Source organism: Nanorana parkeri, unplaced genomic scaffold (assembly GCF_000935625.1).
Source record: "Nanorana parkeri isolate BGI_ZX_2015 unplaced genomic scaffold, ASM93562v1 scaffold1823, whole genome shotgun sequence".
In the NCBI taxonomy this organism is placed as follows: domain Eukaryota; kingdom Metazoa; phylum Chordata; class Amphibia; order Anura; family Dicroglossidae; genus Nanorana; species Nanorana parkeri.
This window is the reverse complement of record NW_017308091.1, coordinates 9,650-26,405: the sequence shown is the minus strand read 5'-3', so window position 1 is coordinate 26,405 and position 16,756 is coordinate 9,650. Positions and strand designations below refer to the sequence as shown.

The 16,756-nt window shown below is 44.1% G+C and overlaps 1 protein-coding gene across 1 annotated transcript in view; it reads right to left on the bottom strand.

Annotated features, from left to right (window-relative positions):
• The window catches only part of PM20D1 (peptidase M20 domain containing 1), a gene marked incomplete at its 5' end in the record, with an annotated part of 236,916 nt that extends 223,460 nt beyond the window's left edge, over nt 1-13,456 (bottom strand). The window contains 2 exons of the mRNA XM_018571733.1: nt 4,536-4,622; nt 13,175-13,456. Of these exons, the coding sequence (XP_018427235.1) occupies nt 4,536-4,622; nt 13,175-13,456 (369 nt within the window). The remainder of the gene's footprint in view (nt 1-4,535; nt 4,623-13,174) is intronic.
• Between the last annotated feature and the right edge of the window lie 3,300 nt (nt 13,457-16,756).

Here is a 16,756-nt window from a genome sequence, read left to right as displayed (position 1 = left end):
GTGAGCGGGTATAAGTGCGTAAAGGGATAGTGTTGTGGTGTAGGACGAAGAAGGCAGGGTCTCGAGGTACGGGGCATCTGTAAATTTCTGAGCAAGAGCGTGCACCTTGTCCCAGAACTGCCGGAGCCAGAACATATGGAGCATGCCCGCTGAAGATTGCTGACACCGCCAACACTGGTCTGGCTAGTTCGGGAATAACGAGTGGAGAGCTTGCGGTGTGCAGTACCATTTGGTCACAATCTTGTAACCCGACTCCTGGTACCTGTTGCTGATTGAGGAGCGATAAGAGAGAGATAGTAATTTGGTTGCGGCTTCCGGGCGATAGTGCTCTTTACTATTGAACTGTGCGTTCTTTACTATTGAACTGTGCATTCTATACTGGTGAACCGTGCATTCTTTACTATTAAACCGTGCATTCTATACTGCTGAACTGTGTGTTCTTTAATACTGAACTGTGCGTTCTTTACTATTGAACTGTGCATTCTATACTGCTGATCTGTGCGTTCTATACTGGTAAACTGTGCCTTCTATACTGCTGAATTGTGCATTCTATACTGGTGAACTGTGTGTTCTATACTGCTGAACTGTGCATTCTTTATTAGTGAAAGACGAGGAGGCGCGAGTGAGCGGGTTTTGCGGCGGAGGAGGCCTGGCCCTAGCAGCGCAGGGCCCCAGCATTCCTGATCCAGCGACTTCGAGACAGGCTGGGGCCTCATCAGCGCCTCTGCTCGTCTGATGTCAGACCAGCCGGAAGTGACTTCTGGCCAGTCTGGCGGCAGAGGAGGCCAGGTGTACAGGCACCAGGAGCAGGTAAGAGGAGCTGGCCCTGACCAGCCCACCTGAGACCCCTGTAGAGCCCGCCATAGAGAGTCTCAGGTGTGCTGTGCAGCATCTATGGTGGGCTCGTCAGCGGGTCACTAAGCCCTGCGTCAAATTCATGTACTGTACTGCATTGCTGTATAATGTATTGCCCTACAGCTGGTGCCATTCTGCATTAGAGTGTAAGCTCCTCTGTACAGAGACTGATGTGACTGGCTCAGGGTTCTCTGTACATCACTGCAGTATATGTCGGCGCTATATAAATGTGTGATAATAGTGTGTGACTGTGGGGGGGACATTAGAGTGTAAGTTCCTCTGTACAGAGACTGATGTAACTGGGGCTGCAACAACTAATCGACTAAGTCGATCAAAATCGATGATGGAAAATGTTGTCATCGATTAGTCTGCTTTCGTTTAGTTGCCTCTGTTCACGGCTCCACACGCGCCGCTTGCTTCAAGACGCATGCTGCACCTCCTCCCCACCTCACCGAGCTCTGAGCTCTCTCCCGCCACTGCCCGCTAAGAAGCTGCCACCAAGATGATCACGTCGTTGCAGGAAGACTGCAGCGTGGGGGAACGGCAGCTGCCGACAGTACCAGGATCTCGGGGGAAGAAGTAAAGTTGCTTGAAGAGTGTGCAGGTAAGACTGCTGGTACTCCCCCCACATGCTGTATAAATGTATTGCTGGGATTTGTTGTATTCCTCTATAGCTGATGGTGTATTGCGCTTTATATGTACCATCAGATATAGAGGAATACAAATCCCAGCAATACATTATACACTGTATGTATATTGTTTTGCTGGGGTTTGTTGCTTTCCTCTATAGCTAGTGGTATTCTGTATTGCACTGTATAATGTATATTTGCTGGGATTTGTAGTCCTCTATAGCTGGTGCCATTCTGCATTGATTGCTGTATAATTGTACACTTTCCATTTTACTATATTGCACACCACACTTTTTTTTTTTTTACTTCCACCGCTCCAAGCTTGACTGACCTGACTGGCTCAGTGTTCTCTGTACTGCACTGCGGTATATATCAGAGATATATAAGTGTATAATAATAGTGTGACTGGCTCAGTGTGGCGGCGGTGCGGGGGGGGGGCCCGGCCTAAAGCCGTGTAAGGGGCCCCAACATTTCTGATGGCTGCCCTGCTTACAGCTGATCTCACCGACTAAGTACAGAGAAGATTCCTGCCTCTGCCAGCGGCAGTGCCACTGCTCTCCTGCCTGCCTCTCCGGGTGAAAGTCCTTGTATATCATGGGGCCCTGTATAAGGGGCCTAGGGCAGTTGCACCATTTGCCCTGCAGTAAAGACAGACCTGCCTGTTATGAGAAGGGGCGGGGTCAGCACAGTCAGATCAGCATTAGCAGAGAGGAGCACAGCTGATTACATTTTACAGATAACAAACCGACCCTCAGAGTCAGATTGAAGACTCTGGCCTATGAAAGAGTCCATTAAATAAAGTATAAACAACAGCACTGTGACTCATGAAAATGGACACACAGATACATTGCCCCTGCACTGCTACATTAACACAATAAATACACTTACAAAGATGGAAATGGGCTTTAAATCCAGGTGTCCTCTGGTCAGTCATATCATGCCAAGGGTCTTTCCTTTGCTTCTACAGGTTGGATGGTGGGTAGGGATATCCCGATACCGGTACTAGCATCGGTATTGGGACGGATACAGGGCATTTGCGCTATGGGTTTTTTTTCTCCTTACCTCACTCGGAGCGCCGCCCACCGGAGCAGCAGTGACGCGACACTCCTCTTCAGCTCAGCGGCGTCCTTCAGTGCCGGAGATCAGCGGCGAGTCAGCGCTGATCCGGTGGGAGGAGCTCCAGGTGAGATCTTAATTTAGCTGGCCGGCACCTCTGGGGCAGCTAAATTAGGACCCCACCTGGAGCTCCTCCCACCGGACCAGCGCTGACTCGTCGCTGCTCTCCCGCACAGTGAGTGAGGGCAAGGGGGGAACTATTAAGCAGGGGATATATGTAAATCGATGGTCTCCAGTGTATTAGCAGTCTGTACTCTATATGTAGAACATATAGAGTACAGACTGCTAATACACTGGAGACCATTGATTTACAATTCTCCTTTGCTAACATGAATGGATTAAATGATCCATATGTAGCCCTGTACTATGGATCATTTAACCCATTCATGTTAGCAGAGGATAATTGTAAATCTAATGTTGCAGTGCACTCTATATGTACATGTACTACATATATAATGCACTGCAACAATAGATTTACAATTATCCAATGCTAACATGAATAGGTTAAATGATCCATAGTACATAATATGTAGTTGTACTACGGATCATTTAACCCATTCATGTTAGCAGAGGATAATTGTAAATCTAATGTTGCAGTGCACTCTATATGTACATGTACTACATATATAATGCACTGCAACAATAGATTTACAATTATCCAATGCTAACATGAATAGGTTAAATGATCCATAGTACATAATATGTAGTTGTACTACGGATCATTTAACCCATTCATGTTAGCAGTGCATCTATATACTGTATAGTGCATTGTACATGTACAGATTCCCAATTCACTGAAGCAATAGATTTACAATGATCCCTTTCTAACATGAATGGGTTAAATGATCCGTAGTACAACTACATGTTATGTACTATGGTATATGTACTATGGATCATGATTTAACCTATCCATGTTAGCAGTGCAGAATTGTGAGCGCCTCCCACAAGCTGAGCACCGAGATGTGATGCAGAGATCCTGCCCAGCGCCGACTACAAGAGGCACCTCGTGAGGCAACAAGGATCGGAGTGAAACTGTGAGTGAGGGAAGCTGGGATAGGGCTGGCTGTAAATCTATTGCTATAGTGTACTGGACGTGTGTAATGTATATGTAGTGCATATATAGAGCACACACCTCCACTACACTCCAGCAATAGATTTACAATTCTCCCCTGCTAACATGAATAGGTTAAATAATGATCCATAGTACATAACATGTAGTTGTACTATGGATCATTTAAGATCACCTATATTTACTTTAAGAAAAAGTATTGGTAATTGGTATCGGCAAGTACATGAGCGGAAGTACTTGTACTTGGTCCTGAAAAAGTGATATCGGGACATCCCTAATGGTGGGTATTCCCTTCTCCTGCACAGAACAGCGCTCATGCAATAATATATGGGTGCCATTCTGTGCAGCAGTACTGTGCGGCCAAGCCGGCATGATGTACAGATATTAACAAACAGGCTGCACTTAGTCATGACCAAGCTTCTAATGTGAAGAAGTGCATCAATGGAATAGGACAGGGTCCTAAGTGAGCAATATTCCACAGTCTGGTTTTGAGTTGCACTACTTTCAAATAGGCTTGTATGTCTAAAAAATGGATGGATCCCAGTAGGTAGGCACTCACGGCTGGTGGATGATCCGTAAGACTGTCCGGAGCAGTAATATATTTATGTAGGTTTGCCCGCATGATGGCTTAGGCTCACAGGTAATGGGTTGAATGATGCTGGGTGTCATTCAACCCAGAAAAGAAGCTGTGCGGATCCTCACAGCTGTGAGTCTGCAGGTTACAGAACCTAAGTGGAGATGCACATTGCAATAAAAACTGTACTTTTTTATTTTAAATACTGTTGCGCAACAATTGTTTTGAGCCACAAATTGGAGTTGAGCTTTAAATGTAACTATAATTTTAACAAAAGTGTATTTTGCTTTACCTCTTCATCATGTCCCAGTCCAATATAAAAAGATCTTCGAGGTTGGTAGCCTATCGCCAGCAAAAATTCAAGAGCTTGAAGCACACCCTAGGAAACATAATAGGCAAAGATTGTTGCCAATGGCCTCAAATGTATTCTGGGAAATAAATCTGTAAAACTGGGTCAAATTGCATTTTTAATATTAGAGATATTGAATATCTATTAAATTACGTTCTCATACCCTCTAATTTGCTCTTTGTATATAGTCACTGCTTCAAGGCCTTGTTCACACCTGGGCGTTTTACAGCGCTGACCAACGCGCTGTAAAACGCTTAGCAAGTGAAATCCCATACTTTCCTATGGGCATGGTTCCCACCTGGGCGTATTTCAGCACGTAGGAATGCGGCCAAAGAAGTACAGGAGCTTTTTCGGGGCGTTTTTCCGCACGTTTCCATTGGTATTCCCGAGTGTGGATCGGGGTTAACAAAGCGGTAACCCCGAGCCACACTCGGGAATACAGCGTACAGGTCTTACCTTGTCCGCGATCCCCGCTGTGTCCTCCGGCAGCTGCCGACTTCAGGGTTCCGTCCCTTGCAAGCGGCCGCCTCACAGGGAGGCGGAGCCGGCAGGAAGTTTGAAAGTGAAAACATTTTTTTTTTTTTAAATAGAGAAAATAAGGGGAAAAAAATTCATACCGCCAGTGAAACGCTCATTTCACTGAACAGAAAAACGTGCTAAAAAACGCGGAAAAAGACGAGCTGAAAAACTAGCTGAAAAAATACGCTCAGGTGTGAACCCAGCCTAAAGTAGAACTCAAACATTTTACACAAAGAATATACTGCCCATTAAAGGATTAAACCCCTTGCGAATTTTTTTTATATATCAATCTCTCAAATGTGTGAATTGACCGAAATAGCTTCTCTCAAGTAAAAACTTCTTTGCAAACTGACTTAAATTAATTAAAAATGAAAAAAACACACAAAATAAGTACATTCCCCCTTTTAAAATATACATAGTAACAAAGTAGGTAAGGTTGAATCAAGACGCAAGACGCAAGACTTGCGTCTTGATTCAACTACTAGAGTCTGTCCTTGGCTCTAGTAGTTTCCATATCCTTGTAAATTTAGTGAACTAAGAAACTCATGTAGCGATAACTCCCCGTAGGGAGCCGCTGATTGCCCGGTCCTCATCTAGTCAGTCTAGGGGTTGATTTTCAGCCGCACCCATTAGCACTAACCGCCCACAAATTGATCTCCACTTCAGTATTATGATGCTATTTGAACAGTTTATTGAACATACTCTGTGTGAGAGAGGGTATAGGGTCTAGGTGCACAAGCCTCCTTAGCTTCAGACTCACCAGATCTTATCTTCACAGGAATACACGTCCACAATCCATGAAAGAACACCGACCCCGCTCTGAAGTCCACATAAATCCAAGGCACTTCAAGAGCCCGCACTGGTCCTGGTTCTTCCATCTTTCAGGCATTCTCCAAGTTGGAAGCCTCACAGGAAACCTCTCCCTCAGCAGCTCAGCCAATCCCCAGGCCTCGGCCTAGCCTGGGGGCAGGCTGAACAAGACCCAGCCCTAATCCATGGCTGGTCCAGGCGAGAGAGATAGCACATGGCCCCCCCACCAATATATGTACACTTTGTCAGCAGGCCTCACTGGCACAGACAAGGTCAGACACCTGGGAATTAACCATGTACTTGCTGCTGCAAATCCAGCCAGGCTGTCTACAGCCCTGGCATATCACTAAATGCATGGTAGTCACATCACAAAAGGTGATGGGCGCTACACTCATCTAAAAGTTTCTTGAATTTATCAATGCTATCAGCAGATACTACTGACTGTGGAAGAGAATTCCACATTTTTATTACTCTCACAGTAAAAAAAAAACCTTGAGCAGTCCTAACCTCGAACCCGGAATATTTTGGTCCCCATTTATGATTTTAAAAATTGCAGTTAAGTCCCCTCTTAAGCGTCTCTTTTCTGAGAAAACAAGTTTAATTTCTGGAGGCGATCTTCATACCTCAGGTCTCCCATCCCTTTTATTAATTTTGTAGCCCTTCTCTGAACTCTCTCAAGTTCAAGGACGCCTTTCCTTAGCGTTGGAGACCAAAACTGAACCACATACTCAAGCAGAGCCAGTGATTAATAAAGTAGTAAAATTATTTTTATCCATTGCCGAAATCCGTCTCTTAATGCAGGATAGTACCCTGCTTGCTTTGCTTGCTGCTGCATTGCACTGCATAATATTGCTGAATCTGTGATCTATGAGGACCACCGGGTTTTTCTCCGTGTGGAGCACCCCCTAAGTAGTAGTTTGCATGTAAATTCGTTGCTCCGATGTGCATAACCTTGCATTTTTCAATATTAAATTGCATTTTCCCCAGAAGCCTTGGGAAAATTCTGCTGCAGCTCAAAGTGAATATTGCATTGGTTCACAAAACTGTGGCAAGCCTGGAAACCATCAATGGGGAGGACTGCTGCACAGGAGGAGGTTGAGGTGAATCTCATAATGCACAAGCCTTTAGAAGTAAAGTTTGAAGTTGATACAGCCGGGTTGAATAATTTAACCTGAACAGTATTCAGTATGCAGTATTCAGCCCAATACTGCAACACTGTGTTGAGATGCAGTGAAAACAAGTAGTGCATGCATTACTTTTTTTCACGGCACTGTAACGCAACACATGGTATTGGACTCAACATCGGCGGGAGGTGTGTTTGGGTGCCATTCAAGCAAATAGCAATGCACCTAGTGCATAGTTCCACACACTAGGCATGCTGTGTGACAGCATGCGCTAATGCGTGGATACCGTGCATTTAGCTGAATGCTATGAAGTGAACGGGACCTAAGTTCTCAGTGTAGTCTGAGTTTGTGAACTAACCTTTCTCAACCAGGTACCTCTTGATGTTGCTAGGGTTCCTTGAGTAGTAAGCAATGGTGAATTGATCTCAAACTTATGTTGAGCACAAATACAAGTGGAAAATGTTGCATTAAACACCATGTGAGCAGTCACTTCTACACTAGCCACTAATGGTATGGGACATTTTGCTTCTGCTAACTGAAAACTTTATACAAGTTATTGATCATGTGAGCTGCAGGTATAATCTATTTCAGTAGGGGTTTCCCAAGATCTGAAAATTATTTCAAGAGTTTCTCTGGGGCTGATTTGCATGACTATGATGCCAAGTTCCTGTGAAATTACTACAGAAAATGAACTTTGTATGTCTGATGTCTTTAACTTTGTTTTGAACTTTGAACAAGGGTTTGAGCATATGTTACAGGATTCCATAAAATATCTTAATGGCATTACAGTAATGTTATCTGAAGTACTGATTAGGCTAATATTTAACATCTGAGATAAGAGGGCTGTGTTATCCTCACATGTAAGCCCATTGTTAGTTATGTGTTTAGATGAAGCACTGAGATCTTGAGAAATTCTGTGTAGTGCCCTCTAAAATGTCGCTATTCAAGCTGTCCTCCAAAGTATTTCCAAGGGCATCCTACAGATCCTAAACCCCCTCTCTCCTGTTGAAACTTGCAAATAAATATCCCAAAAGAACCCTAAGACTCGAGCCATTCTGTCCGTGATTGTCGGTGTGCTGTTGCTGATCAAAGGGGACCGGTAGCTGGAACAAACAGGTAGGAGAACCCTATTTCATTATCATACTCAGCGGCTCCTTCGGGGATGAGCGCTACACGTGGGGGCTCGTCCGGGATTCTCCTGACCTAGTTTATGCTGCCGTTGCCCCTAGCAATCGACTAAAGATTTTGCTTTTTCAAGTATTTTTGGGAACTGTCTTTTTGGGGAACCCAAGAAAGGACTGTTACCAAGTATATTGATGTGAAAGAGCCATATTTCTACAAGAGAGAGGGTCTTCTAGTACCTATTCACTTTCTGCCAGCAACCCGAGGGTTAATTGTGCAGGAAACTTTCTGGCGGGAAGCTGTGGCACCAGAGCGGTGATAAGAAGGCGGAGCTACTGACCTGTGCGTACGTGAGCAGCCTGCAGGGGAAGACGGCCCACGTGGAGCAGGAGAGATGGCGCAATACAGCTTCATGGAAAGTTCAATCGTTTCCAAGCCCACCGGACCCATTGTAACTGAGTCGATGGAATGGAGAAATTAGTTCCAGCTTAGCCAACTAACCGACACCGGAGTGAGGATGTCCCTCAGAGGTGAAGTGGCGTTATGCAGCATCAGAGGAACCGAGCACTTGGCTGTTACCTGCGGAAAGTGCGGGAAACTCTCTGCACTCATCAAAGCGTGGAGTCGCTGTGACCGTTGTGGAGATTGCCTCATGGAACTCATCGCATCGGACCTACCACCGAGTGTCTACCGGGTGGATTGGGGGACCGGACGCTGTGAGGAGGCCAAGGAATTGAGCGGACCCGCGGCTGTGAGGTACCTTCCTCAACTTCCGTCCACTACCAGATCGACTGATGCCGATCACAGTGACAATTCGTCTACACAAGGGCAGACTCTGATCGGCCACTGCCGCGGTCGAGGGGCCTTGATCGGACTGCTGAAGAAATTGAATGCACCTGCCAGCTTGCTCGGAGATCGGAGTCTGCAGGAAGGTAAGACCTCTGGGGTTGCTAGTGGTGGGGGATCGGAGATAGGATCATCCCAGCCAGAACCGAAGCCAGAGGGGAACCCCTGTAGTACAGAGCAGCTGGAGCGGGACTTTAAGGAGGGGGAGACCTCGGAACTACCTCAGACAGACAGGTCATGTCGAGAGCTAGCGGAGGATAAACTCCCTAAAGATGTTGCAGAGCCAGTAGAGGAGGATCGGGTGGACTGTGCTCAGATCAGACAAAGTGCCAGGGCACTGGGCTTTCATCCGTCCTACTACGAGCGGCGGCTCGAATCTTCGCCACCCCGCACCTACAAACAAGCGGTGGCACACAATGAGGCCCATAAAGATTTAATTGAGAGGGCGCGGGATTCATGTGTCCCAACAGGAAAAGGGAATGTGGATACGCTACCGAGACTGTCCAGACTTCAGAGAATTGTGAATAAGAGGGTCACTCTTGAGTATGGATACGAGTACCCCTATGTGCCTAAAGCTGTGATGGAAGAGGTAGAAGTCAAGCGGAATGCTTGGTGTGATAACGAGGTGTGGGAATACTTGGGAGTGCCCAAGCCTTGCAGGAATGCAAGTTACCCAAAGTTCTTAGAAAAGTTCCTGTGCTGCAGGCAGAGCTGGAGCCTGGGGCGTTACATCTTCACAGATAAAGTGGTGGTGGTAAAGGCTGGTCGCAAGGATCAAGAATATGCCATTAACATATTTGATTCCAAAGGCAAGATGGTGCAAGTTCCAGATCCACACTTCTACAAGTGAGCATTCTGCCTTCAGTTGCCTTTCACCCCACTGTTTGCTGTTTCTTTTTGATGTTTCTGTTATGCAATGACTGGACTCTGCCTATGTTAGGTGGCAGACAAGTCTGAATTCATCCAATACTGAATGAAGTTACCTCAGTTTGTGATGTGTCACTACTGGATTGCAGAGGGGCTCCTCTGCCCTTGTTACAGCTTGCTGGACCCTTTGGTTAGGCAGATATACCTCAGGACAGCTTGCGACGGTTGATTTTTTTCGTAAACGGGTTTGTTTCTACCAAGAAGAATTTTTGTGTTTAAATGGACTAAATGTATACTGTGGTTTGCCCACCCATAGCTATATAGGCAGATAGGATGCTATTTCTCTGTTTTGTTCCAGGATTTTTGCAGAGGTCCTCGTGATCAAAACTTACAGTCTCTTATTGTAGAAATGTATTTGATGCACTAATTTCTTTCACCTCTAGATGGCAGTAGAGGGATGGACTTTAAGTTACTGAATAGTAGACACGTGCGATTCGTTTCGTTCCGAATCGAAATTCGGACGAATTTTCGGAAATTCGGACATTCGGATGTATCCGAATTCCGAATTACAGATATAACGAATGCAAACGAATCCGAATTTCCGTTTCCGAAATTCGGTAGCAGTAGTTCGTTCGAACGTTCGTTTCGTTTTCGTTTCTTATTCGTTTCGTCCGTTGAAGAAAAACATTTTCCCCCCAAATGTCACTTTGCTGCAAACGAACGAACGAATGAACAAACCGAATAAGAAACGAAAACGAAACGAACGTTCGAACGAACTACCGCTAACGAATTTCGTCCGAATCCGAATACCGAATCCGAATTAACTTTCACACCCGAATCCCAAAAAACGAAATAACACAAATCCGAATTTAAAACGAAACAAAACTAAACTAATTTTTTGGCAGTGCACATGTCTACTGAATAGTCACTGAATAGTCAAGTATTACTGTAAGCACTACTGTTCAATTGAAATGTGATGACCATATGTATATATGTATATCCTGAAAGATAATTCTCAAGCGAATGATATTTCAAAAACTCTGATACTCAGGAATGTGTATGTTGCCTGGTATTTTGTTTATTCCTCTGCAGATGAGGTAACCCAGAGATTTGTACTTCAAGCAAAATACATTGCACTATTTGTATATTTGACCTAATTGATACTATTACTACTAGATAGTCAGTTGTAGGGACCTACTCCTGATATGTTTGATATGACATTGCTCATGCAAGAGTACCGGTCACTGAGCGGCTGATTTGCCCGGTGAGAGCCACTATTGCACTACTAGGATGTAACTATTGCTAACAATTGATATGCAACTTAACTGTGAATTTCACAACTGTTATTACCTCTGTCAGTCTGTTTACATGTGTAAAACTACCTGTTGGCAGTTTTCCCCTTTTTACCCTTCCCCATCCACTTTTTGCTGTAGGATGCCCAGCTCTTAGGAGTAAGAGCAGTTTTTGTTCCCGGCCTATGAGGACAAGGCCATTTTCAAGTAGGGGGAGAGTGTAGCGCCCTCTAAAATGTCGCTACTCAATTTAGAGATACCTGGACTGTAAACAGTCTAGATACTGATTATACAGAGCTCTGCATTCTATAGGTTTTCTGAGGAAAAGGGAGCGTTGGCATACAGTGAGGGAGGATCCACCCTCAGGTTATGACTATGCACCTGACCCTAGCCAATCCCTGAGTAGGATGACTCAGAGGCATGGTTGAGGGCAGGTAATAAAAGGTCTGGGGACACTGTGCAGAGTTCTCTTCCCCCTAGGGGCCTCACCCTAGGAGGTCTGTGGAGATGCAGGAAACTGGCCTAGGCCTCAGCACATGGCAGGTGCTGAGGGGCCTGGAGGTCTAGGATACACTGATACTTTATTGGGCCCATACACGTGACAGGTGATGGGTGCCTTGTTCTAAGAAGATACTACCACTAACCTGGAGTGCTCCTTGGCAGTTGGAGATGCTGAAGGCACAGAGATTCCAGATCCTGAAGAGGAAAATACCTCATGGAAGCTGGGTCGGAGGGAGAGTCTGCTTGTTGAGGGGTACCGCAGAGGAGCTGATGAGAGCGTCCGTCTGGGACCCACAAGGGAGATCCCTCACCCTATTCCAGGTATCTGTTCGAGAAGAAGCCAGGGGTCCTTACCTAAGTCCAGAGATAGCTAACCTTGTTCGCAGTATTGTTACTACTATTGGTCTCTCGGACCAGATCACAGTGATTTCAGCCTTAGCTGTTGCTAAGGGAGAAAGCTGTCCTCCGAAGTATTTCCAAGGGCATCCTACAGATCCTAAACCCTCTCTCTCCTGTTGAAACTTGCAAATAAATATCCCAAAAGAACCCTAAAACTCAAGCCATTCTGTCCGTGATTGTCGGTGTGCTGTTGCTGATCAAAAACAATAGTGAAATGAGGACATTATATCTATATACAGCATCATGCAGGAAACATATTGATCATAGAGAATAAAACATATACAGATAAAACTTCCTGTGTATCACAGACAAGTATGCACAGAGTCAAAGAGCATAAAAACTAGCTTTGCTTCATCTAGTGCTCAAAAGACAATATTACATCTCTGAATGTCAGCAATACAAATCAGTGTATAGCAGCATAGGCTGTTGTATTTCCAACACGCATGTGTCAGTGTGTACATAAACAGAAATAGGTACCTGGATTCAATATGTATGGAATCCTGGGCACAAAAAAAATACTGTTTGATATCAGAGCTTTGACATAAAACTTTCGAATCTGAGATACTATTTTAGAGATTTAAGATTATATTTCAGAATTCCAGAATTATATTTTAGAATTCAAAGAGAACATCTAAGAATTGTACATTATTATTTCACTGATGTGATTTAGATAATTTAGTTGGCTAGAGCAGCCTTAACCTGCATGTGACATTCCAGTTTGCTTGTCTTTGATATAATGACATGATCTGATGGGCATGTCATGTTGGGAAGTTCTAAAACAGCTGAAAAGCCAAAAGTTAGGGTAAAATGTATTCTATTGTAAAAACAGGTGCAATGCACTTTTATTCACTTTTACTGTGTGGTAGTGTGCACCTGAGCCACAACAAAAATTCCACGACAGGTGGGAGAATTATGACATATTATGAGAGTTCTTTCAGCTCTTCTATTTCTTTAATGGGCCTATGGGAAACATGGTTACAACAAAAATATAAACTAGTTAAATATTAATGTAGTATTATAGATTAAATATTTATGTAGTATATTAATGTGACATATTTATGTAGCATTATAATTGCAGAAGCTTACATTTTTTCAGACTTACAATCACACAGCTTTTGTCATCTAATGTTCCTCTTCCATAAATGTATCCATCATGCTCCTCTCCAGAAAAAGGTGGAAACTTCCATCCCTCATCTGGGGCTGGAACAACATCCAAGTGGGCAAGGATCATATACGGCATCAAACTTTGATCTAAGCCTTGGATTGAGAAAAGGTGACTGTATTGTGCCACAACCTCATGTTGAATAAAACTTGAGGAGAACACCAGAGGAAAAACTAAATTAGAAAGAAAAACAGCATTAATTTGGTTAAAGCAGAACAAATGCTAGCTGTGATAAAAAAGAATGCAAGACATTTAATGGACTATTGCTGTCCCGTGTTCCCTATCACCTATTAATTTTTCATAAAAAAATTAAGGGGGTTATTCACAAAAGGGTGAAGAGTTTGGAGAAGGCAGGATAAGTGAACAATACAGGATAACATAGCTGAACTGGAAGGTGAGCTGAATTGGAGAATTTTTCCAAATCAGCTATTTTGGCCTAAATTGTTCACTTCTCCTGCCTTCTCCAAACTCTTCACCCTTTTGTGAATAACCCCCTAAGTTTTCTTCCCTTCATAATTAATATTTTATTCAACATACAGTATATACCATAAAAGGGTTATATAATTTAAAGTAATGTATGTGACCTGTGCGGCAGATATTTGCTGTTTCAGTTGCTGAGTTCTGGTAGCAAAATAGTGAATAATATAGAAACAGCATTACTTTCTGAGGAGATATACAGTATATAAAAGGGGATAATCAATGCTTACTCCAAACTCTCACTGAGCTCTCCTCAGACTACATAATATTCTATTGTTCTCCCCATTTGACCAGACATTCATTAGAAATTAATGACATTAGTACTTGGTGTGATAGTACAAGATTATGTATATTTCCAAATGGCAGCCATATACACATATGTGTGTCATGGTGATTTATGTATGATGTGTAGAAAACAAACTTTTGGTTTTCTTAGAATCTTAAGTTCAGTTCTGGATCCTGGAGGCTTTGTAGAGCTTTGAGTAGGATAAATCTTAAATTCCTAGGTCTACTTCGCACCTGGTAGAAATCTATTTGTCTTATGCTAGGACTTGCTGTACAAAGCCCTCCTGCATTAAAAACTGTGTTTTTTTGTTTGTTTTTTTGTTTGCCTTGCTAAATAAAAGTGCAGGACAAACCTGCTTGGACTGTTCTGGGTGTCTCCATATCCTACATGGTTTACCCCTGCCAATACCATACCCTGGGACAGTCCATTTTGTTCCCCTGTACCTCCAAGGCTGTTTCCTGGGCCTGTGTTTTGAGATCAAAGCTTTCTGAGCCTGTCACTACCTCAGCCCAACCCTCTGTTCCCTCAGCTTATTTATATGAATTGAGCTGAATTTGTATATTAATGAGCTGGGGAATTTGCATATGAGTGAGTTGACTTCACAAGTAAATTTTGCAGCTTTTGGCATGGGGAGGGGGGAGGATTGCTTGAGAGCTAATAATTACTCTCAAGCAACCAGAAACTACAGTTATCTGGCATCTACCAATCCCATTATGGATGACTGGGATTTTACTGTATATTAGGGATGCACTGATACCATTTTTTCCAGACCAAGTACAAGTACCGATACTTTTCCTCAAGTACTCACCGATACCAATTATCGATACCTTTTTTTAGTGTCATCTGACAGTTTTTCTAAAACAAAGCAGACTAATGATTTTAGGACAGTGATGAAGTGCCAGGGCCCGACCCTGGTACTTCTGCCACTGACTCTAAGCTGTAGAGGGACTACAAATCTCAGCAATACATTATACAGCAATGCAGAATACCACCAGCTATAGAGGACTACAAATCCCAGTGATACATTATACAGCAATGCCGAAAGGCACCGCCTATAGAGGACTACAAATCCTAGCAATACATTATACAGCAATGCACAATACCACCAGTTAAAGAGGACTACAAATCCCAGCAATCCATTATACAGCAATGCAGAATCCCACCAGCGATAAAGAAATACAAATCCCAGCAATACATTATACAGTAATGCAGAATAATATGAAGCTACATACTCTGTTGCTCACCAGGGCTATGCTGCATCTGCAGGAGGCTCTGTGGGGTTTAACCAGGGCTGTAACGAGGTCTTAGGAGGCTCTGCAGGGTTGGGCCAGGGCTGTGCACAGTCTCAGGAGGATGTGTGGGGTCTGACCATGGCGGTGTGGTCTCACAAGGGCTGTGCAGAGTCTCACCATGACTGTGCCCAGTCTCACTAGCTGTGCGGGGTCCCCCAAGGGCTTTGTGCGGTCTCCCCAGTTCTGTGCGGGGTCTCAGAAGGGTGTGCGGTCTCACCAGGGCTGCGTGTGGATCTCACCAGGGCTGCGTGTGGATCTCACCAGGGCTGTGCAGTCTTACCAGTAGACATGTGCAATTCGTCTCATTCCGAATTGAAATATGTACGAATTTCGGTAAATTCGGAAGCATCCAAATTTCCGAATGACAGAAATAACGAATCTGAAGGAATCCGGATGTTTGATAACGAAATTCGGATTAATCCGAATTTCATTCAGAAATTAAACACAAGTGGGAGAGCTGTCATTTACAGCTCTCTGACTTCTCTGCACTTGTATCTCAAATTGAAACAAAGTAAAACAATATTGTTACAAAATGTAAATAATGAAAGAAGCCAAAAGATCTGTGTTATTCTGTAACAGCTTCTGTTTCTTTGAGGACACTTCATCCTGAATGTAAAGAATCTGACAGCTGTCACAGAATACCTAAGGTGTTTAACTGTTCACAGAAATAATAATAATATTTTTTTTTTAAACAGTGTGGGGTCCCCCCCAATTCATACCAGACCCGTTAGGTCTGGTAGGAATGTTAGGGGGGGGGGGGGGGCCCCATGTAAAAAAAAACAGTGTGCAGTTTCCCGGCAATTCATACCAGACCCTGTAAGTCGGGTAGAAATTTTAGGGGGAACCCCATCCCCAAACAAGTAAAAAAAAACAGGGTCCCCCCTAAAATCCCATAACAGACCTTTAATCCGGGCAGCAGCCTGGTAGGGCAGGAAAGGGAGGGGATGAGCAAGCATCCACAATTTACATCCACCCTTCATCCACCATACCATCCATCCATCCAGGGCCTCTTCCCCACAACCCTGACCTGGTGGTTGTGGGGTCAGTGGCAGGGGGGGTCATCTGCCTCTGGGTACCCCCTTTCATAAAGGGGGCACCCAGATGCCACCCCCCCTTGTGAATAAGGGGTACTTGTACCCCTACTCATTCCCTAAAAGGGTTTAAAAATGTAAATAAACACACAACACTTTGGAAAAAATTCCTTTAATTGAACAAAAAGAAAACACAAATTTCTGACAGCCGGCTCCATGCTTCCTCCTCAACTAGTGACAAGAGAGCATGGAGCTTTTTTACCTTCCTTTGCATCCACTGTGTACTGTGAGTTTTTCCTTGCTGATTGCAGCACCCCTGCACTGCTTCACTTATTTCTACTCCGTTATGTCCACTCTTCCCCGCATCAGTTTGTGGTGTCCCTTTCGCTCTGCCGTACTAGGTGTCACCCACCTGTATTCTTGTGTACCTTTAGTT